Source organism: Artemia sp. Qi Xiang Cuo, chromosome 6 (assembly GCF_049724085.1).
Source record: "Artemia sp. Qi Xiang Cuo chromosome 6, ASM4972408v1, whole genome shotgun sequence".
NCBI lineage: Eukaryota > Metazoa > Arthropoda > Branchiopoda > Anostraca > Artemiidae > Artemia > Artemia sp. Qi Xiang Cuo.
The window spans coordinates 18,141,206-18,163,387 of NC_142799.1; the positions used below are offsets into that span (position 1 = coordinate 18,141,206).

The 22,182-nt window shown below is 35.2% G+C and overlaps 1 protein-coding gene across 1 annotated transcript; it reads left to right on the forward strand.

Moving 5' to 3' along the window:
• The first annotated feature begins 4,556 nt into the window (after window positions 1–4,556).
• Window positions 4,557–21,158, forward strand: LOC148950941 (filamin-A-like). The gene is made up of 4 exons (XM_089090521.1): window positions 4,557–4,837; window positions 5,904–6,068; window positions 17,350–17,514; window positions 20,990–21,158. Exons 1-4 carry the CDS (start codon window positions 4,774–4,776, stop codon window positions 21,022–21,024), a joined length of 429 nt encoding a protein of 142 aa, XP_088946647.1. The 5' UTR covers window positions 4,557–4,773; the 3' UTR covers window positions 21,025–21,158.
• The last annotated feature ends 1,024 nt before the right edge of the window (window positions 21,159–22,182 follow it).

Sequence of the window (22,182 nt, forward strand, 5' to 3'; positions counted from 1 at the left end):
ATACACGAAATTCTTTTTATTTGTCTTACTTTCTGTTTATCGACTCAATTTTCCAGGCGGAATCGCCCGCAAGAAATTTATGGGGGGAATTTTCAGTGAGGATGAATATATCCGGAGGGGGGGGGGGGTTCACGTGAGAGAAACGTTCCACAGAGGAGTATCCAGTGAAGGAAGGGAATTTTAAATGGAAGGGGAACCAGATTTCTCGGAATTATTTGAAAAAAGATCAGAAATTAAATTTTAAAAAATCAAGTTTTTCAGCTGAAATTAAGGAGCAAGATTAAAACTTAAAACAAACAGAAATTATTCCGTATATGAGAGAATTCCCCCGCCCCTCCTCAATGCCTCATCCTTTACGCTAAACTTTGATTGATTGTTCCAATTTTTGAAGAACGACTCTTGAAACATAAGGGCTGTTTTATTAGAATAAAGAGATTTTTCAAAGTACTAAAAAACTTTAGTGCGAAGAGCGAGATATTGAGGAGGGGAGCGGTTAATCCCCCTCATGTACGGAATAATTTATGTTCGTTAAAATTTTAATGTTGTTCCTTACTTTCTGTTGAATTTTTTTTTTTATTTAGTAATGTCCTTAGATCAATTTTTCTGTCAACAGTATTTACGAAGCTGTCATATCTCCTACACTTGCCTTATGACTTCTGGTACAGTCCAGGAAATAGGGGTCAAATTCAAGAAGTATCCCAGGCTCATTATGTAAATAAAAAAAAACAAGTTTTATTAACTGAAAGTAAGAAACGACGTTAAAACTCAAAACGAACAGAAATTATTCCGTATATGAAAGGGGCTGTCCCCTCCTCAACGCCTCGCTCTTTACGCTAAAGTTTAGTATTGTTTAAAAAAAATAGAGTTGTGAGAAAGTCAAACTTTAGCGTAAAGAGCGAGGCGTTGAGGAGGGGACAGCCTCCTCAATGTAATTTTTGATGGGTAAAACTAAACCTGGTGAAACTTATATATTTGAAATCAGCATAAAAATCTAATTCTTATGATATATCTATTGGTATCAAAATTTCGTTTTTTAGAGTTTCGGTTACAATTGAGTCATTACCAATACAGTTCATTACCACGAACTTTTTGATATACCAAATTTAGCCCTTTGATTAAAAGCTAAAAAATATTTAAATATAAAAAAATGTTCTACTATTTGAAAAGTAAGAATAGTTTAATAAAAGCACCACATCAAAATTATATTTTTTGGACATGTGTTTTTGGATAAAAATAGATCTGGATTACCAGAACACGCCCTTCATTTCTAGTTGTAAATAGGTTTGAAAAGATTTTTTTTTTCAAACAAATTTATTAGAGTATATTATTAGATTTAAGGGTTAGTAAACATAGCAGGGAATAGTGCAACATATATCTAAATTAATTTTTTCTCCAGAATATTAAATATTTTCAGGGGAGATCCAAGTGCAAATGACAAATGAAAAAGGTCAAGAAATTCCGATATCTATAATTACTGTGGAGTATACCCCTAATACCCCTGGTAAATATGCTGTCAACATAAGCTACGCTGGAAAACCGATTCCTCAAAGTCCTCTTGCTGTCAATGTTGTCCCTCATGTAGATGTCAGCAAAGTTCGAGTGGAAGGACTTGAGCCAAGTAAGAACTTTTTTTTTTTTTTTTTTTTTTTTTTTTTTTTTTTTTTTTTTTTTTAAAGAATGTACTCTATAATATAATTTATCGCTGCCACGGATAGACACTAATATGATTTCCATAAATAACAGCAAAAATAAAGGTAGTTTAACCGTATCTAGCGAAAATATCTGACTTGTTAATAAATCATTTGCGTACCTTGGAAAATTTTTCACGGTGCATTTTTCCACACGAATATCTTACTGGTTTACATGCGCCACCGAGCTAAGAGTCTTAAAGAAAATTTTATTTGGTACAAAAGTGGAAAGTGCAAAAAAAAGAAAAAAATAGAGAAAAACGCCAAGAAACTGCGAGTAGTTTCAACGCGCATAGGCATAGAATCCGTGTTTTGCCATCTTTTGGTGACTTTTTCTTGAAGACCACTGTTGAAAAAAATATAGAAAAAATAAAGATAGAGAGAGAGAGAGAGAGAGGGAGCAGGGGAGTGAGGGTAAAGGGGCAGAATATGTATCAAAAGAGAGAAAGAGTAAAAAATATAGAGAAATAAAGAAAGAGAGAGAGAGGGAGTGGGGGAAAGGGGCAGAATATATATCAAAAGAGAGAACGAATCACTCGATGCCGCTTTTCTTACCTCTTGTTTTTTTCCGGCCTCTTGTCATCGTCTTCGGCCTAAATATCTAGTTTGTGTCTTTGGTCCTGTCTCCAGTTTATATGACGTGACTCTATAGGTTGGTAATAAGAGTCAAATCCTAATGAAAGAACTTATACAAATCATAGAAGAATAGAAAAGGCTGATATAGCTCAAAGGAAAATTAATCTTGCAAGCATTGATCAATTTAAAATTGACAGGTTGGCCTGTATCCCTCCTGTTAAATATTTTGACACTAATCTTGGTTGTGATCTATAGCTAGGGACACCTCTAATTTATCTTGTCGTGCTGTTTGTATGACCTAACAGGCCTTAATTAGCCCTCATTAAACAAATTGTGCTCCACCCACCTAGTGAAATTCAAAAATAAAAAAACTAATCAAACGATTAACAAGCATCCATTGTAAGTTTCAAACTATAATTGTACCCAAGTGTCCCATTTTTTTTTTTTTAATTTTTCAATTTTTTGCTAGTTTTAAATTCTGTTGTTTAATTGTTATTTGGGTGGTATAATTGTAACAGTATAAGTTGCTGGGTGACATTAAAAAAAAACAAATCTTCGCAAAAGATGTGTTTTATGTCCCTTTTTTAAATTTTGTTATCGGGCTTTGAATTTGTATTTTCTAATTATTTTATGATTCACGGGAACCATTTTTTCCGTTTCTGTTAACTATATCATCTGTTCTGTGTTTTCTTTTATTCGTGCATCGATTTCGCCCACTAGAATTGTTGCAATTGAACTTTTTTTTTTTTTTGAGAAACGGCTTTATAAGGGCATTTTTAGTTTCTTTAGTGGAATTGCTAAAGAAACAAGAAGAATAAATAGTAGTAGCTGTTTTTTTTGCTTATTTGATTATATTGATTTGAAAAAAAAAAAATAAAAAATGATTTTCCCCAGTTTATCTTTAAAAAAAAAAAAAAAAAAAAAAAAAAAACGGAAAATTTTACGAACTTCGCTGTCTAGGAATTTATTTCTCGGCTGATCTTTTATAGAGCACCCAATCTGGTCGAATCTGATCCCCCAGCACTATTCCTTCCAAAAGCCTTCTTTCGTTCAGGTCGATCATCCTTCTGTATAAGGCCTGCTTTCAATCTGCTGCCGAGTGTTTATCCATGCCCTTATGCTGCATTTCGATAAAATCTTTTGGAACAACTCCAGAAGATCCAGAATAAGTCTAGAATGGCAGACTTTAGCAGTGCAAAAAGTCAACTGTTACCCTTAAAGGCGAGCTTTGATCTAGCATCAATGGCTATTTTTAGAGTTGCATCCATTCGCCTCTGTCTGGGAAGCTTGCTCTGCTTTTACCACTGTTTGTAAAGGTGACAACGCAAAACCGTTGGCACACAGACTTATATTCATTTGAAACTGACTCCCTAAAAATTTTGTCGCATCGCCTTTGAAAGTAATGTTTTAAATGACATAAGTGATTGCCTTCTGCAGTTGCATCCTCCCATTCCTTGCTGAGGAACCTCTCCTCATTGTGTCATCCTTTGTCAAGATACCGAGACAAGCATATTAGTGCACAGCTTAATAATCAAATGGAGCTGACTTCCTAAAAATGGCTATCCTGTCTCCAACAAAAGCAGGGTTTGAAATGGTTTCAATGATTGTGTACTTCTGGCACATACATTCACCCCCTTCTAAGGAGTTACATCTCCTTGTGCCACCGATTGTCTCGGTAAATTAACACAACTGTTGGCACTTTGCTGTAAAGTCATTTATAAGTGGTTCTCTAAGAATGATATCCCATCTAAGCCATGGATTGATTCCATCAAGTGGAAGTTCGCAGATATACAATCCTGTAAATTACATTGGGTAAATGACCAGTGTTGTGTCACAGGGGGGGCTAATGATTTGCCTAGTGCTTGAAAATAGGCTATGCAACGAACAAAAAAAAAACAACAACTAATTGTACGAATAAACCTGCAATTTATTTTACTTTTTAATATTGTAATTGCTCAGTTTTGCTTAGCTGCTAAATTTTTATGCTTTGCTTTTTTTCGCAGCTGTAATTATTCATGCACTTCAACAATTTCGTGTGCTCACTGAATTTGCTGGTTCTGACGAGTTACTAATTACGCTGACATCTCCATCTGGCAAAAAGCTTCGGCCACAAATAATCCCTACTAAAGAAGGTTATCTAGTAAACTATATGCCAACTGAATTGGGACAGTTCATATTGGATGGAACCTTCGGAGGAGAACAAGTCTCCCAACTCCCCTTCACGGTTATATCCACCCTACCTGGGGGTCAGGCTGGGCAGGTACGTGCCTATGGGGCTGGACTGTAAAATGGTGTTGTAGACAAACCCGCTGAATTTATAATTGACACTCGGGGTGCTGGACAGGGAGGGTTGGGTGTCACTGTTGAAGGTCCCTGTGAAGCAGCTATACAGTGCAGGGATAATGGAGATGGCACATGTGCAGTAGCCTATCTACCTACCGAGGAAGGAGAATATTCCGTCAATATTACCTTCAATGATGCACCTATTCCTGGGTCTCCTTTTCAAGCGATGGTGAAGCCTGCTGTTGATCTGTCTAAAATCAAAGTCTACGGTCCTGGAATCCAACCAAAGGGTAGTTGACTTGTGCATGCTCATACTAACACCATTTGCAGCCAATAAATTTTTTTCAAATAATACCGTTTATTGATTAAATTTGCATGATTAATAATTTTTAAGCAATAGAATATATTTACTTATCAGCTTCCAGGTTAGGCCCGTTAAAATCGTTGCATTAATTTTTGCTACATGAAGCCTCTTTGACTTTGTTTTTACCTTTTTTTAACCTAGAAAAAAAATTTGTTTTTAAGCTAACATATAACAAGAAAAGTCTTTGTGATAGGATACTTAGTCTGATTTTGCTAGAAACTAGTGGAATATAGTAGCATGAATCGTTTGTTGATTAATGCAAATAGTTATATAGAAAGACCGATGTTGTTTGATGCAAGGTTGAGATTGAAAAGAGAAAAATAGAAAGAAAAAAATAAGTAGAGAGAAAGAGAGAGAGAGAGAGAGAGAGAGAGAGAGAGAGAGAGAGAGAGAGAGAGAGAGAGAGAGAGAGAGAGAGAGAGAGAGAGAGAGAGAGAGAGAGAGAGAGAGAGAGAGAGAGAGAGAGAGAGAGAGAGAGAGAGAGAGAGAGAGAGAGAGAGAGAGAGAGAGAGAGAGAGAGAGAGAGAGAGAGAGAGAGAGAAACTAATTCAAAGCTTAGGAGAGTAATAAACCGCTTTGTCAGTTCAGTGCAAACTAAAATATTAGCGACACTCTATTAATGGACACATGGATCCATTAAAGCAAGCTTTTATGTAGTAATGCAGTTTATATATCGAAACTTTTCTAAAAAACCTCACAGAATCTTACCTGGAAAAATCACAAAATCTTGTTGAAATTTATCTTCAGGTCTGACTTGAAGATAAAATCCTTAAGCGACGATTTGAAACCATACCAGAAAATTTATTTGTGTTTGGTTGAATAAGGTTGGGGGGGATCTCTGAAATATAAATACGTTTTAAGGTGATACGGGTGATGTAAGGGTGATAATGAAATTATCCCATCTATGAATGTAGCTATGTTTTTACAATTTTTCCATAGTTTGTTTGTTGCTGGAAATTCTAGTAGCTGAAGTAATCCCTATCTTAATTTAGGTGTATTTGTGGGTTCCCCGACAGAATTTGTCGTTGATCCAAGAAATGTTGGAACTGGCCGTATCCAGTGCATTATGACATCTCCCAATGGTTCAAGAAGTGAAGCTCCTATTACTCCACTTGCAGATGGTCAGCAACGAGTTATGTATACTCCTTTTGAAGAAGGTAGGTATTAATTCATGTACATCCAAACATATCCAGGCAAAAATATCCAAGGAGACCTGCAATTAGGAATTGGGGCAAAATGGGGATTTCACTTTTCGCCCCGAATCCTTACACAAACGTTGCGTTATTAAAAACTAAATTAAAAGATTCCACTAAGATAAAATAAAAACTGCCTTTTCGAAATGGCCAAATAGCGCTATCTCAACAGTGGTTGGGCTAATCAGCTTAAATTTTTTCAGATATATGGTCATGGGGACTTGGAATATACTTTAAACCCGGATTGAGAAAGAGTTGGCGTTAGTTCTATAAGGATTTCCGTATATTTTTCAATCTGTATCTCTTGTTATTCTTCCAACTTATGTTTTAATTTCCCAGACTTCTTTTTTATAATTTTTTTACATAAAAATCTATCATAATTGTGCAGTGAAATCCAACAAGAGAGTGCTCAAGATTTACAAATCGAGCCTGCTTAATAGTGGTGACCTCGAGGATAGCTTGGAAATCATACTTCATGGCGCTGTGAGGCACTGCTTTCTACAACAACTTAGGGATCAACACCTTTTTTCACTTAAGCTATTCAATTCGCTGTTACCCCGTTGATTTAAAAGTTTACCCCGTTCTTGTCCTTATACATTAATTTACCATTTTTTAAGAGTATCATCGGGTATATTTGTATTGAATATGCTGCAAAAATTAATTTAAATCTTGTTCTTAATTAACTTGTGAGTTATCACCATTTCACTGCACTTCCATCTAAAGACCAGAGGCGAGTTTTAGTGCTTCTTGTCTTGTAGTAGGGCAGTAGATTATGCTAGCCCTTGCTTCACGTTCTTCTTTGAATATTGCTTCAGATCTCCTTTGAATATTATCGACAAGGTTAATGTAGTGCGGGCCGCACGTTCTAACATCAAAAACTGAGCTGACTGTTGCTTAATAAAGATATCAGTGATCAACTTGCCATTTTTCTCTTGAAGAGCTCAAGGCTCTTGATGCTTGCTCTTGATGCTTCATAAAATATCCTTTGAAAAAATCCAGGTGTTAGTCAAGAATTATACCAAGATCTCTATGTCTTCTTTCTGCTGTAATGGAAAGAAGAGATGACAACTTATGGTCAAACACGGTATTGTCGTTAGCGTGCCTCAAGTGCTTTGATTTAAATCATTGCAGATGATTCAAGCTAATGTGAGTTATCTACATATATACTTGTCTGATCATCAATCCCATTAAAAATGATCATTTAAATTTACATTTGCATAAAACCAGTAGCTTCCCCTTTAGGCACTCCACTTAGGGCATTGTATGAACTAGGTGTAAGACAAATTTTTCAGTGCCGGTGAAGAGTCACCATGTGCTCCACCATCAATTTGGAAAGTTCATACACCAATTGATAACTTAATACCAATTGCTGTAAATACGCCACAAAGTTGTTGGTGTGGCAGCTTATCAAACTCGAAGGATTCTCTTGGGAGGAATACCGATTCTTATTTGGTAATACGTATCACTAACTGAAAGGTGCTTGAGCAGTGAGGCATTACGTTTCTTTGTTTTTGGACACAAACCGGTACTTCTTGCCTCACCTTATACTGGATATATGTAAACATACATAAATTGAAGTATGATCCCGAATTAAATAAATGAAATATATTTTATACTTTGGTATTAATCTTGGCGACTCTGTGCTCTGATGACCTTGAAGTTAAGACAGATCGAAGTAGTTTGATTTACAAAAACGAGAAGGATTTGTTCCTCTCGAGACTTGATATTTTCTTCTAGAAAAAAAAAAAAAATTAGTAGGCAACTTGCCCAAGTCATAACCGCTGTGTTAAAACGAAATAAAATACACCAGAGATGATAGAGTTTTTTTTTTTTAATTCCATATTGAGATCAGTCGTGTCTATTTAATGAAAAGAAAAGAATAATAAATTTAATGTACCATTCTTTGTTCTTGTGTTGAGATTGGCAGTTGCAATGTCAAAATTATAAAAGAAAAAATCTATTCTTTAGTGTAATCTAAATTGTTATTATAAGCAGTCAATTTTGTTCGGTTTTTGCTACCTAAAAAAATCTTTGTAATGTATTTATGCAGTGAAATACTAAATTTTGCACTGTTTTACATCTCTAACATTTTAAACGTTATTTAGTCTATTGTTGATTTCATTTGTTTTTGTTTTTGTGATATTTTTCTCATAGAGTGATCTATTATTTGTTTTATTGTGAATCTATTTTAATCCTCTCATCTTTTGTTGTTCTCTTTGTCGCTATTGCGGAAAACCCTCGGAGATAATGCCGAAATTATTCATCATTTCTAATATTTAATATTTTTTAATTTCTAATCATTTCTATTATTCATCATCTCTAATATTTTTTCCAATATATTTCTACTAGACAATGTGTCTCAAAGATAATTTTTGTCTGTTCTGACAGCATCTGAAAAAGAAACGATTTTTAACTGATAATGAATAATATTTGTAATTTCAATTAATATTGTTTCTGATTTTGTGTCTTGTTGATTTTTAGAACTCCTAACTTTTATAATTGCTTCTAACTAATTCATATATTATTAAATCCCCTAAGATTTCTCCCTCCCCCTAAAGTTTGAAAAATACCGTTTAAACTTAGATATGATACTTAATGATTCGACGGAGAGTGATAAAAATGTACAGTATGTCAGAAATCTACCTGATTGTGATTTTTCGGATGACCCTTTAACTAATGAAGTTGAGCAATGGGAATTTCCGATAAGGATATTACATGTTAATGGGCAAGGATTGCAGAGTGCGTATAGTGAACTTAAGTTTTTGTTAAATTCTAGTCCTAAAGATATTATAGCTGTATGTGAAACTTTTTTGTCGCAAAGTCTCCAATGTCTATGCTATCCCTTTCAGGTATGAAGTCTGTTTCAAGGTGTAGGTCTGAGAGTGCGAAAGGTGGCTAATTGATTTATGTCCGACAGGATTGGTCTGTTAACATACTTGATGATTTTTCAGTTTAAGAAGAAGGTTTATGTGAGACTCTATTTGTTGAATTACGTCCCATTGGCTGCGAACCTTTTATTTTTGGATCAGTATATAGACCGCCATCAAGTAACCCCAAAGAGTTTTTTTCAGATTTTTGAGCCCCTAGGTGTAAAACTTGGGTGGATGTAAAAGATCAGTAATAATTTCAGGTGATTTCAATTTTGTTTTGTTGAATTTAGATGTGGCTTTTAATAAAGAGTTTCTGAACATTATGCTGTGTTCAGGCCTTTTTCCAAGTATTTTGCTACCTACAAGAGTAACAAAGACTACTGTAACTTTGCTGGAAAACATTTTCTTTTCTGGTGTGTCTTTCAAAGCGATAAAGTCTTATGTTAGTATATGTGACACGTCTGATCATTTTCCAGTTAGTGTTGTTTTAGATTTAGCCCAAAGTTTATCTCAACCTGCTTTTAAAAAACATGGAAATAAAAATTCTTACCGACAGAAAAAATTGATTGATTTTAAGCTTTTCCGTGAATTGATAGATAATAAAGACTGGACCCCCATTTTTGATTCAAATGATGTTAATGATCCTTTTTCGAAATTTATACGGGATATGATGCAACTCCGAGATCAAGCAACATCGACAAGAATTTTGCGCGGAAAGTTTTAAAAAAAATTTGACCCGTGGATTACGGATGGTGTTTAGACGTCACTTAAGATAAAAAGGAAAAAACTTCGACAGTATCTGGCTGTTCAATCTGATGTATTTTATGAGGAATATAGAACTGAACTGAATTCTATTATAAGATATGCTAAAAGAAAATATTTGTCCGATAAATTTTTACAGTATAAGTCAAATAAGAAAAAGACATGGCAGCTAATCAATGATAAAATCCGTCCCAATCATCGTTCGAGTTCTGGAGTTAATTTTCTTGAACTTGATGGTTCAAGAGTGACGAATCCAAAGGAAATTTTGGATATTTTTGGCAAACATTTCAGTACTATTGGGTCTAGAATTGTATCGAGTACAAATAGGCAAGAGTGTCAGTCGTCTGATTTTATTGTTGACGGTGAAGTACCAAACTCATTTGATTTTTCTGAAATTGCACCTAAGGATGTTAAAACACATATAATGAAACTAAAGCAAAGTTTTTCATTGGATGATTTTGGGTTCTCTACACAAATTGTGAAACAAATAGCTCCTAATATAGCCCCATTGTTGGCACATATTTTTAATTTCTTTTTACTAAATGGAGTTTTACCTGATCTTTTAAAAAATGCCCATGTATTGGCTTTGTATAAAGTTGGTGCTTCTACGGATCCTTCAAACTATAGAGGAATTTCACTGTTATCTGTTTTTAGTAAAATTTATCCGATCTAAGTCATTTTCCGTAAATTGTGGAGTTCCTCAGGGCTCTGTTTTGGGTCTTACCTTATTTCTTCTTTTTATTAATGATTAATTAAAAAAACTTTTTCCACAAAATAATTTTTTCAAAGAAAAGTAAACAACTCCATTAAACAAAAAATATAAACGTTTTTACTTTTACAACTTTAATAAATCAAATAATATTAACATTTTGATTACTAAATATCAGTATATGTATATTAATCTGACAATGCACATTCATTTGTATTTTTTCAGTAAAGGGCAACTTATGTTCTGGCCTTGAGAAGGCATAGGGGTTGTGAGCCCAACTTATGTTAATTTCTGCTCGTTTTGAGTTTGAATCGATTATTTATTGTAATTTCTGTTCGTTTTGGGTTTCATTTATTTATCGATGCTGATTTGTAGTAGTTTCACGCTTCGTAGATTATTTGATTTTATTTTTGCTCATTTTTGTTTAATGAACTTCATTACTTTTCTTTGAAAAACTTATTTTGTGGAAAAAGTTTTTTTTAATTGATTTTAATTGTTCGTTTTATATTGGCATAGTCTTTTCAGGGTAAAAGAAAATAATACTTTAAATCTTTTCGTTTTTTAAGAATTTATAGTTTGGCCTGCTATTTGTATGCTGGAGAAAAATTTCCAGCAATTTTTAACAGCTTACACCCTTTTAAAAAGCTGGTCACAAATAGTAGTGTTTAATTTAGTTTCATACCTCCTCTAGTTGACCTGAAATGGAAAACTTGATACCATTCGCAAAAAAATCTGTTTACTTTCTTTGATAGCTTGGATACACTTGCGCTATTTTGATTTGGTTAAATTTTAAGAGCAGAAGTAGCCCCGAATGTTTGAACATAATACCCTCAGTCGTTCTTGGGATACTGCTGAGATGCCATATCAGGAATTACCATTAACACAGTGCATTTTAATTTAATTTTCAGGCAACATTTAGTTTTTAAACATAAAGGCAAATAGGAGGGTGGACGGGGGAGGGGGATAAGTTTCCTTCCAATCACTTTCGACTATTAAAAAGGACATCAGCCCTGTCTACTTTCAATCGAATGAGCCCTTTTCGAAGTTTCTAAGACAACTCCTTCGATACGAAGTGCCCTGGTCTAAACAACAACAACAAAATAATACATTATACCCACAACGATTTTTACTATAAGAATGTCAAGCCTTCCAATCACTTTCGACTATTAAAAAGGGCGCTAGGTCTTTCGATTCCCAATCGAATGAGCCCTTTTTGAGTTTCTACGACAACGCTTTCTATAAACACCTTATTTGCCCCCAGGGTATAAGTTAAAACCCTCACCCTAAGGGCTGTGAGGGTGGCTGTCATCCTCTAAGAACTAATTTCCAGAAGTTTCAACTACGTTAAACAAAATGGCTATCTCAAAATTTTGATTGGATGTGTCTGGGAAAATGGTGGACGTGAGAGGGGCGTTAGTCGCTCTTCAATCACTTTCAACTAATAAAAAGGGCACTAGCCCTTTCAATTTCCAATCCAACTAGTCCTTTAGAAGTTTCTACGACAACGCTTTCAATAAAAACCTTATAGGCCCCCAGGGTATAACTTACAACCCTGGCCCGGAGGGCTGGGGGGGGGGGGGCTCATCCTCAAAGACCTAATTTCCATAATTTTCTGCAACATTGAACAAAATGGCTATCTGAAAATTTTGATTGGATGTGTTTGGGGAAATGGGGCGCGTGAGAGGGGAGTTAATTACTCTCCACTCACTTTCGACTATTAAAAAGGCCAATTTTATTCTTCAAATAAATGAGACCCGTCTCATATTTCTACAGCAAATTTCTATAAACTTTATATGCCTCTAAGAAATAAATGGCAATCCTTGTAATGAGGGCTTTGATGTGGCAATCTTCCTTAAACACCTGATTTCCAAAACTTTCGACTACGTCAAGCAAAATTTATGTCTCAAAATTTTGATTGGATGTGTTTGGGGAAATCGCGTGAGAGGGGGGTTAGTTGCCCTTCAATCACTTTCGATCATTAAAAGGGCACTAGCCCTTTCGATTTCCAATTGAATGAGCCCTTTTTGAAGTTTCAACAACATCGCTTTCTATAAAAAGAAACCTTATATGCCCCCAGGGAATAACTTATGACCCTTTCCTGAGGGCTGTGGAGGGGAGGGGCTGTCATCCTTAAAGACCTAATTTCCAAAACTTTCAACTACGTTGAATAAAATGGCTATCTAAAAATTTTGATTGAATGTGTTTGGGGAAAAGGTGGGCGTGACAGGGGGGTTAGTTGCCCTCAAATCACTTTCGAGACTATTAAAAAGGGCACTAGCCCTTTAAATTTCCAATCGAATGACTGCTTTTTTAAGTTTCTACGACAAAGATTTCAATAAAAGCTTATATGCCCCCAGGGCATAACTTATAACCCTTGCCCTGAAGACTGTGGGGTGAGTGTTGTAATCAAAGGTATAATTTTCTGAACTTTAAACTGCGTTGAACAAAATGGCTATCTCAAAATTTTGATTGGATATTTTTGGGGAAATGGTGGACGTGGAAGGGGTGTTAGTTGCCTTCCAATTACTTTCGACTATTAAAAAGCGGACTAGCCATTTCAATTTCCAATCGAATGAGCCCTTTTTGAAGTTTCTACGACAGCGCGTTCTATAAAAACCTTATATGCCCAAAGGGCATAACTTACAACCCTTACCCTGAGGGCTGTGGGAGGGGTTATCATCCTCAAAGAACTAATTTCCAGAACTTTCAACTACGTTGAACAAAATGGCTATCTAAAAATTTAGATTGAATTTGTTTGGGGAAATGGTGGACGTGAGAGAGGGGTTAGTTGCCCTTCAATCACTGTCGACTTTTGAAAAGGGCACTAACCCTTTCAATTTTCAATCGAATGAGCCCTTTTTGAAGTTTCTACGGCAACACTATCTATAAAAGCCTTATATGCCCCAGAGCACAGTTAACAACCCTATCCCTGAGGGCTGTGGGGGACTGTCCTCCTCAAAAACATAATTTCTATCTGGAAATCAACTACTTTGAACAAAATGGCTATCTAAAAATTTTGATCCTATGTGTTTGAGGAAAAAGTGGGCGTGAGAGGGGGGGGGGTCAGTTGCCCTCAAATCACTTTTGATTATTAAAAAGGGCACTAGACCTTTGAATTTCCAATCGAATGAGCCCTTTTTCAAGTTTCTACGACAAAAATTTGAATAAAAACTTATATCCCCCCAGGGCATAACTTATAACCCTTGCCTAAAGACTGTAGGAGGAGTTTCCTGCTCAAAATTATAATTTCCTGAGCTTTAAACTGCGTGGAACAAAAAGACTATCTCAAAATTTTTATTGGATGAGTTTGGGGAAATGATGGGTGTAGAAGGGGTGTTAGTTGTCTTCAAATCACTTTCGACTACTAAAATGGGCACTAACCATTTCAATTTCCAATCGAATGAGCCCTTTTTTAAGTTTCTACGACGACGCGTTCTATAAACAACCTTATATGCCCCCAGGGCACAAATTAGATCCCTTGCCCTGAGGGCTGTGGAGGGTTGTCATCCTCAAAGACCTAATTTCCAGAACTTTCAACTACATTGAACAAAATGGCTATCTTAAAATTTTGATTGGATGTGTTTGGGGAAAAGGCGGGCGTGAGATCACTTTCGATTGTTAAAAAGGGAACTAGCCCCTTGAATTTCCAATTGAATGAGCCTTTTTTGAAGTTTCTACGGCAACACTTTCTATAAAAACCTTATATGCCCCCAGGGCATAACTTACAACCCTATCCCTGAGGGCTGTGGGGGAATGTCCTCCTCAAAAACATAATTTCTATGTGGAAATCAACTACTTTGAACAAAATGGCTATCTAAAAATTTTGATCCTATGCGTTTGAGGAAAAAGTGGGCGTGAGAGGGGGGGGTCAGTTGCCCTCAAATCACTTTTGATTATTAAAAAGGGCACTAGACCTTTGAATTTCCAATCGAATGAGCCCTTTTTCAAGTTTCTACGACACAAATTTGAATAAAAACTTATATCCTCCCAGGGCATAACTTATAACCCTTGCCTAAAGACTGTGGGAGGAGTTTCCTGCTCAAAATTATAATTTCCTGAGCTTTAAACTGCGTGGAACAAAAAGACTATCTCAAAATTTTTATTGGATGAGTTTGGGGAAATGATGGGTGTAGAAGGGGTGTTAGTTGTCTTCAAATCACTTTCGACTACTAAAATGGGCACTAACCATTTCAATTTCCAATTGAATGAACCCTTTTTGAAGTTTCTACGACAAGGCGTTCTATAAAAACCTTATATATCCCCAGGGCATAACTTACAACCCTTTCCCTGAGGGTTGTGGAGGGTTGTCATCCTCAAAGACCTAATTTCCAGAACTTTTAACTACGTTGAACAAAAAATGGCTATCTCAAAATGTTTATTGTATGCTTTCGGAAAAATGGTGAACGTGAGAGGGGGTTAGTTTCCCTCAAATCGTTTTTGAGTATAAAAAAGGATAGTAGCTTTTTGAATTTCAAATCGAATGAGTCTTTTTTGAAGTTTCTACGACAACGCTTTCTATAAAAACTTTATATGCCCCGAGGGCATAACTTAAAACCCTTGCCCTGATGGCTTTGGGGGGAGTTTGGGAGCTCCTTAAAAACATAATTTCTATCTGGAAATCAACTACGCTGAACAAAATGGCCATCTCAAAATTTTTATTGGATGTGTTTCGGGAAATGGTGGGCGTGGAAGGGGTGTTAGTTGACTTCCAATCACTTTCGACTATCAAAAAGGGCACAAGCCACTCCAATTTCCAATTGATTGAGCCCTTTTCCAAGTTTTTACGACAACTTCTTCGATACGAAGTGCCCTGCTCTAAAGGAAAAAAAAAACATTTTGCCAACATCGCTTTTATATGTCCCCAGGGGATAACTTTAAACTCTTGCCCTGAGGGTTTTTGGGAGTGACCTCCTCAAAAATATATTTTCTATCTGGAAATCAACTACGCTGAACAAAATGGCTAACTCAAAACTTTGATTGGATGTGTTTGGGGGAACGATGGGCGGGGGGGGGGGGCTATTTGCCCTCCAATTACTTTCGATTATTAAAAAGGGCACTAGCCACTCCAATTTCCACTCGAATGAGCCCTTTTCGAAGTTTCTACGACAACTCCTTCGATACGAAGTGCTTTGGTCTAAGACCACGAAAAAAAAAAATAATAATACAGTGTGCTAACATCGTTCTTTACTTAGGCAGCACTATTGTGCTGTCTATGATTTGCTTGAGTTTCTTCCAATCTGCAAAATTGTTATGGTTGCGGATGATGCTGTGATTTTTTCTTCCCATTCAGAAATAACACAGCTTTTCCTGAACATCCAAAATACTGTATCAACCGCTTCGGAGTGGTATTGTCGAAACCTTCTTCTATTAAATGAAAGGAAATGTAACCTGGCTCCGGCACGAGTATATGCTATTTTCACGAGTTGGTTCGGTCAATTCTGATGTTTTTTCTCTTTATTTAAGCAATGTGGAACTGAAACGGGAACAACGGTTTAGATATCTTGGGATAATTATAGATGAAAATTTGTCGTTCCATGAAGAAGTTAAAACTCTATCGTTAAAAGTTTCTAGGAATGTTGGGATGATGTGCCGTCTCCACCATGATTTTCCGATTAATATACTTAAATCAATTTACTTTTCTCTGGTCCACCCTTTTTTCTCTATTGTGTTTCTTAGTGGGCTTAACTTTTTCTTTAGCTTATAAACCCCTTCAAATTTTACAAAATAAAGTGATAAAGATACTTTTTCAGATTGATAATAGGTCTTCTGTTACTCATCTCTATGGATCAGCTGGATTTTTTTCTTTACATCAACTTCATTTCATTGCAATATCCCAGATATGTCACAATTACGTTTTTGGCCAGTTAGCATCGTATTTCCATGGAATTTTCCCTCTTAACTCGCTGCGTCATTCATATCCGACATCACTCAGGTTTGATTTCTCGCAGAAGTTTAGGCGAACAACTAGAGCAGAATTTAGTTTGAGGCATATTGGTCCAAAGGTGTGGAATTCTATTCCCCTGTATATTAGAGAGTGCGCTGATTACCAGCAGTTTCTCAGAATGGTGGGGAAGTTTATCTCTGAAGGATGACTTTGGTTTTATTTATCTTGTTTATATTTGAGCAGTTGTCCAAGAGGCTTGTTGTTTTTTTCATTTAATTTGTTAACGGTGTTTAATATTGTGTTGTAATTTTTAATGCGCTCAATTATGCCACCAATCATGTGCGCAGGTCTATTTCGTAGCATTAGCCTATGTATATTTCATAAATAAAATATCTGTAATTGAAAAAATGACTTATCTTTTATTAACATGAAAAATTAAAAAAATAAATAAAATTGGCCCCCATCCCCCTAAAATTTAGAAAAATATATTTTCGCCCCTCCATCTAATTTCCGTGTAATGACGTCACTGGTTCCCCAATCTAAGTCTACTAACCAAATACTCGTTTCTATAGTATGTCTAACAGTGTGTTTTCCAATATCGAAGCTTATAAGTAAACAAAAAATAACTTTGACAGTTGCTATATTAAAACTGATATTAGTAATGTGTCATTTGATATTTTTTTATTTTTTTTTGTAAACTTAATCTATTTGGACCCTGAACAGTCCAGGTAAGAGTGACGGAAACTTCAAAAATTGAAAGAGATTTACACGCCCAAAAATGGTGATTTTATTGCAATATTTTTCTCGACTTTCCGTCATTTTGTTTCCAGGTTAGTTTTCTTTAGAAGTTCAAAACAAAAATTAGATTGCAGTTTAGATTTTTTCAAGTTTTATTTAAATAAGAAAGAAAAGCCAACTTTTTTTGCTTTATTCATGAAAAAAAAAAAGAACTTCTTGTATTTCTGTTCAAAATGAATAACCCTTTTGGTTTAACCGTTTTTAATTTTTTGAATATATTAGGACGTCATTCGATGGATATCACCTATGACGGCGTTCCGGTGAATGGCTCCCCCTTTTCTGTGACCGCACAACGAGGTTGTGACCCTAAAAAATGTAAAGTTTCTGGACAAGGAATAAAGAGAGGCATTGTAGAGCAGCCAAACTCTTTTATAGTCGAAACTAAAGGTAAAAAGTACTATAATTGTTCTGTCTTTAATGTTAAAGGATTTTATGGGTGCTGAATAAATATTGATAATTTTCATATCAGTAATCCATATAAATTGGTGAATTTATAATAGTAAACATAATAACCTGAAATAATAAAAACGTAATCATGATCATTATGGAAAAATACCCTCGAGGGTTGTAGCCCAGATGTCTTTAATTGTAATTCTTATTTCTCTTCTTCTTTTTTACTTTGAAGTCCTGAAACTCCACACTGAGGGCAAAAACGAGCTGAGCCCTGACCCAGTATAAAAACAAGGTAAGTGTCACATGCAGAACTTTGGTGATGCTGTGAAAAAAGAAATTAGGTCCTAACTCATCGAATAGACGGACTAACTTCGGACCGACTCAATGGGCATCAGAAATTCTAGAATATTGCACCTTGTTTGAACCAAAAAAGCTATTTAATCTATATGATTGGATAACCAATATAAACCATTTGCTCTTCCTAAATAAATAAAATAAACAAAGACACACCTTTGATACGATGACTATCAAATTTCGCTCAGTAATCAATAATTCTATTTATTGATTATTGAGCGAAGTATGGATTTTTGGCAATCAATAATTATTAATTATAAAAAAAAGGTTGTGATAGGTTAGTGTGCAGAGTATAGGCTAGTGCTGAAAAAAAATTGGGAACTAAGTAATTTAACTTGGGTAAGGGGGGATAGAAAGAGGGATCATTTTCCTTTATCCTAGGTTTGGGAAAGTGATAGTCTACTAAATCTTCATTCTACCTTGATTTTTTTATTTTATCTTTTTTTAGAGACCTTACTGCACCGATACCAAATTGGGAGATTGTAATAGTTAGGGAAAGGGATAGAAAATAGTTAGGGATAGTATACAGGAGATAATAAGACTAGTTAAAAAATAAAATCCAAATTATCTCTTGTGCCTTATTGGCAATAGCGGTTCTCTTATCTTCAGTCTGAATGAAACGAAAAGCAAAATAACAGAAAAAACTACACTTAGCTTTCTTTGTTTTTGCTTTTACGGATAATTAACTCTATGATGATGCTGGGCATTGCTAGATGGCATTGGTCGTTGTTTTTCTCTTAGAATTGGACTTGATTTTACTCTCTTAAAAGTCTCCGGGCATATTTTTTATCAATAGAATAATTCTTCCATTGTTAATAACGACTGGTCAGTGTGAGTACTGTTGATGAAATCAGGTAACCTATTAAATTCACCATATATTTCATTTAGTTCATATCGTCCATTGTTTTTTTTTAAGAAGAATTTTCATAAGCTGCAATCCTGTGCTTTTTGTGTTTACACCCTTGCTGTACCGCGACTATAGCTGATTATCAGTGTAGCTCAATGCCTCCAATCTGTTAACAATTTAATATTATGAAATTATTTAGTAAATTTGATTAAGCTAGGCAATATTTCAATTTTTCTTTTTAACTGAATGCAAATGAAAAGTAAAAAACTTAACAAAGCCTTTTTTTTTATTTCTTATTAATGATAAAATATTTATTTTTAAAAATCACTCACAAGCCCCGAAAAGCTGAATTTGAATTTTGGAGTCAAAAATATCATAGAAAAAAATGAAATGAAAATTTTTCTCGTTTGTCCAAAAAAAACAACATACTATTTCTAATAGCATCCTAGGATAATCTAAAATTTTCTCTTCAGTTACCAAAATTCAATCACCATTTTTTCAACGTAGAATTATTTTAATAGAATAAGATTAGAATATTGGAAGCTTCAGTGATGACAGTAGTCAAATATGGCTCTGAAGCATGGGTGCTCTGAATAGCGGATGAAGATTTACTAGATGTTTTCCAGAGAAACTGCCATGGATTGTTCTGGGTATCCGGCTGACTGACCGTGTTTCAAGTAGTTGGCTGTACAAAAAGTGTGGTTCAATCCAGCTTTCTACGGTTATAATGGGAGAAAGGTTGATATGGCTAATGCACGTTCTGCGGAGGAAGGATGGCAGATTGCAGAAGAATGTCCTTTTCGGCCAACCACCTAGGGCTCAACGCAAAGTAGGTCTTTCGCGGTTGGGATGAGAGGATATCATAAAGAAAGCTTGAAGGGAAATGGGAACTTCCTGGGAGGGTGTAAAGAGGGAGGCTTTGAATAGATTGGGATGAAGGAGGAGCGTGCGTAGCAGTGTTGGACTCATACGGCCTGATGCTGTGGTGAGTTGTTAGTAGTAGTAGTAGTAGTAGTATGTGCAGTTTATGCTAAACTGACCAGTTTTGTGTGTTTGGGAATACCATCATATTGCAGTGCATATGTCCACATAAAATTTGAACGTATAGGTTTCGCTGAGAGAGTGAGAGTGTTAGGAGTTTCGGAAAGTGAATTTTTACCTATATTTTCTCTTTTTGATGTGTCAGTCGTTAGACAGGAGCCACACAGACATTTACGCACACAGGTCGGGGAGATAGTACAACCAGCGCGCGTCTTCCATAATCTTTGCAGTTTGTCCATAATTTTTATTAAAGTTTTTTAATTTGCTAGTATAATTATAGCTTTTGAACCAGCAGGAACCTGTAAATTAAAAACAAATTATATATTCATCACCTAAAAGTGAAGCCTGACTATAAAACTTAAAACAGACAAAAATTGTTCCATCTATGAGGAGGGCTAGGTTCCACCTCCACCACCTGCTCACATCAGAACAAGATTGACTTAAAAGACATGGATTAAATCTAAAACATAGTCATCTTTGTTTGCAAAGAATGTAAATAGTAGTAATAAAGTCTCAAATAAGCAGCAATCATTCTATGTATAAGCGATGTGGGGGCTTGGGGGTACCCCTGTGGTTTACTAAAAATTTATTAGAATGTATTACGTTTAGGCACTTGGTGATTATAAATTGTTTATTCAACTATTGTATTTCAAAATATTTAAATACATATAATCTATAAGACATATAACGTCTTGATAAAATTTATAAAGCTATATAATCTATAATTATTTATTCATTGTAGTTACAATTACATCGTAAAGATGGGTAGGTAAACATTTACCAAATCATATTATTGACTTACGAATAAAGTGAATATACCACTCGATGGCTATTTTTATGCTCTTCCAAATATAATAATCTTTTTTGTCCGAAATGAATTTTACCCCCAACCCTATATACCAATTCAGGGTATATATTTGCACATTAGGGGGGTGGGGGTAAATTTTAAACTTACCTCCCATTTACATCAGAAATATAATTTGCCCCCCCCCCTAATGTGCTAATATATACCCTGAATTGGTCAATAGGGTTGGGGGTAAAATTCATTTGTGACAAAAATGATTATTATATTTGGAAAGAGCATAAAAAAAGGCTTCGAATTGTATATTCATTTTATTCGTAAGTCAATAATATGATTTGGTAAATATTTACCGAGGGGTATTCGTTGGAGGGGGGGGGAGCCTTGACATACTTCATGAAAATTATGTTATAATTATGATATTTAAGGTGCCGGGGCTGGTCGCTTGGAAGTAGCCCTTTAAGGACCATCAGAAGCCCGTAAGACCTGCAAAGACAACCGGGACGGCTCCTGCACTGTTGAATATATTCCGCCTGAAGAGGGGGATTATGACATCAGTGTCAAGTTTGCGGAACAGCATATCCCAGGATCTCCATTTAAGGTATCAGTTGAATTGAATTGTTGGTACCCCAGGGTTTCTGTTTAAGCTACCAATTCAGTTGAATTTCTATCTATAAGTTCTTTTTTGTATCTTATATGATTTTGGAGGAATATTTAAAGTTTATCCCTATTCCTTATTCACAGAAATGACTAGAAAATTCAGCCTTTAGCATAAAATTTGTTTGTACCTTTGTAATAACATAAATGCTCTTTTCATAAAGAAATGTTTGTTAATAAAAGTCAAGAAAGCGAAAACGTCTTTGTCTATCTTTCTATCTACTAGCCATATTGAATGTCTACAATTTGATATCAACCAAAGCTTCTGTTATTGTTTCTTTTAATCTCATGTAAACCTTCAGTGCCTGCAAAATCTTTTATCTTTTTCGTTTTTTTTCTTCTTGCTATCTTTTTATCTTTCTATTTTGTGTCTATCTCTAATGCTTATGGAATCTTATTTTTACAAATAAAAGTTTATAATTAAAAAAAAAAAAAAAAAAAAAAAAAATCTATTTTAGTTTTATTGTATATTTTAGTTCAAAATCTATCAAGTTAATGGGTTGTAACATAGAACTTTTGAGTAGCCGCAACAGAGTTGCAGAAGAAGACAAAGAAATCTACAGCTTAGTGTTAAGTAGATGGGGTAAAATCTTATATAAGTAGAATAGATAGAGTAAATTAGACACGTTAATCAAAGGCAATGCTATAGCGTTACCTATAGTAAAGGCTTAATAATAAAAAATAATGTTTTATATTATTTTTTTTCCCGGAGGTACTTCATATGGAAGGGGTCGTCGTATAAACTTCAAAGGGGCTCATTCGATTGGAAATTGGGTGTTCTAGTGCCCTTTTTAAGGGTCAAAAGTGATTGGAAGGCAACTAACACCCCTTCCACGCCCACCATGTCCCTAAACACATCCAATCAAAATTTTGAGATCGCCATTTTGTTTTTTGCAGTTGATTTCCAGATAGAAATTATGTTTTTGAGGAGGACACTCCCCCATCAGCTCTCAGGGCAAGGGTT

What these genes read in the sequence shown, in the direction of transcription:
- LOC148950941 (XM_089090521.1), top strand. Translation starts at nt 4,774, where the DNA reads ATGGTGAAGCCTGCTGTTGATCTGTCTAAAATCAAAGTCTACGGTCCT. An exon ending in GTATACTCCTTTTGAAGAAG is followed by an intron (nt 6,069 to 17,349) that starts GTAGGTATTAAT and finishes TGAATATATTAG; the next exon opens with GACGTCATTCGATGGATATC. An exon ending in TTTTATAGTCGAAACTAAAG is followed by an intron (nt 17,515 to 20,989) that starts GTAAAAAGTACT and finishes ATGATATTTAAG; the next exon opens with GTGCCGGGGCTGGTCGCTTG.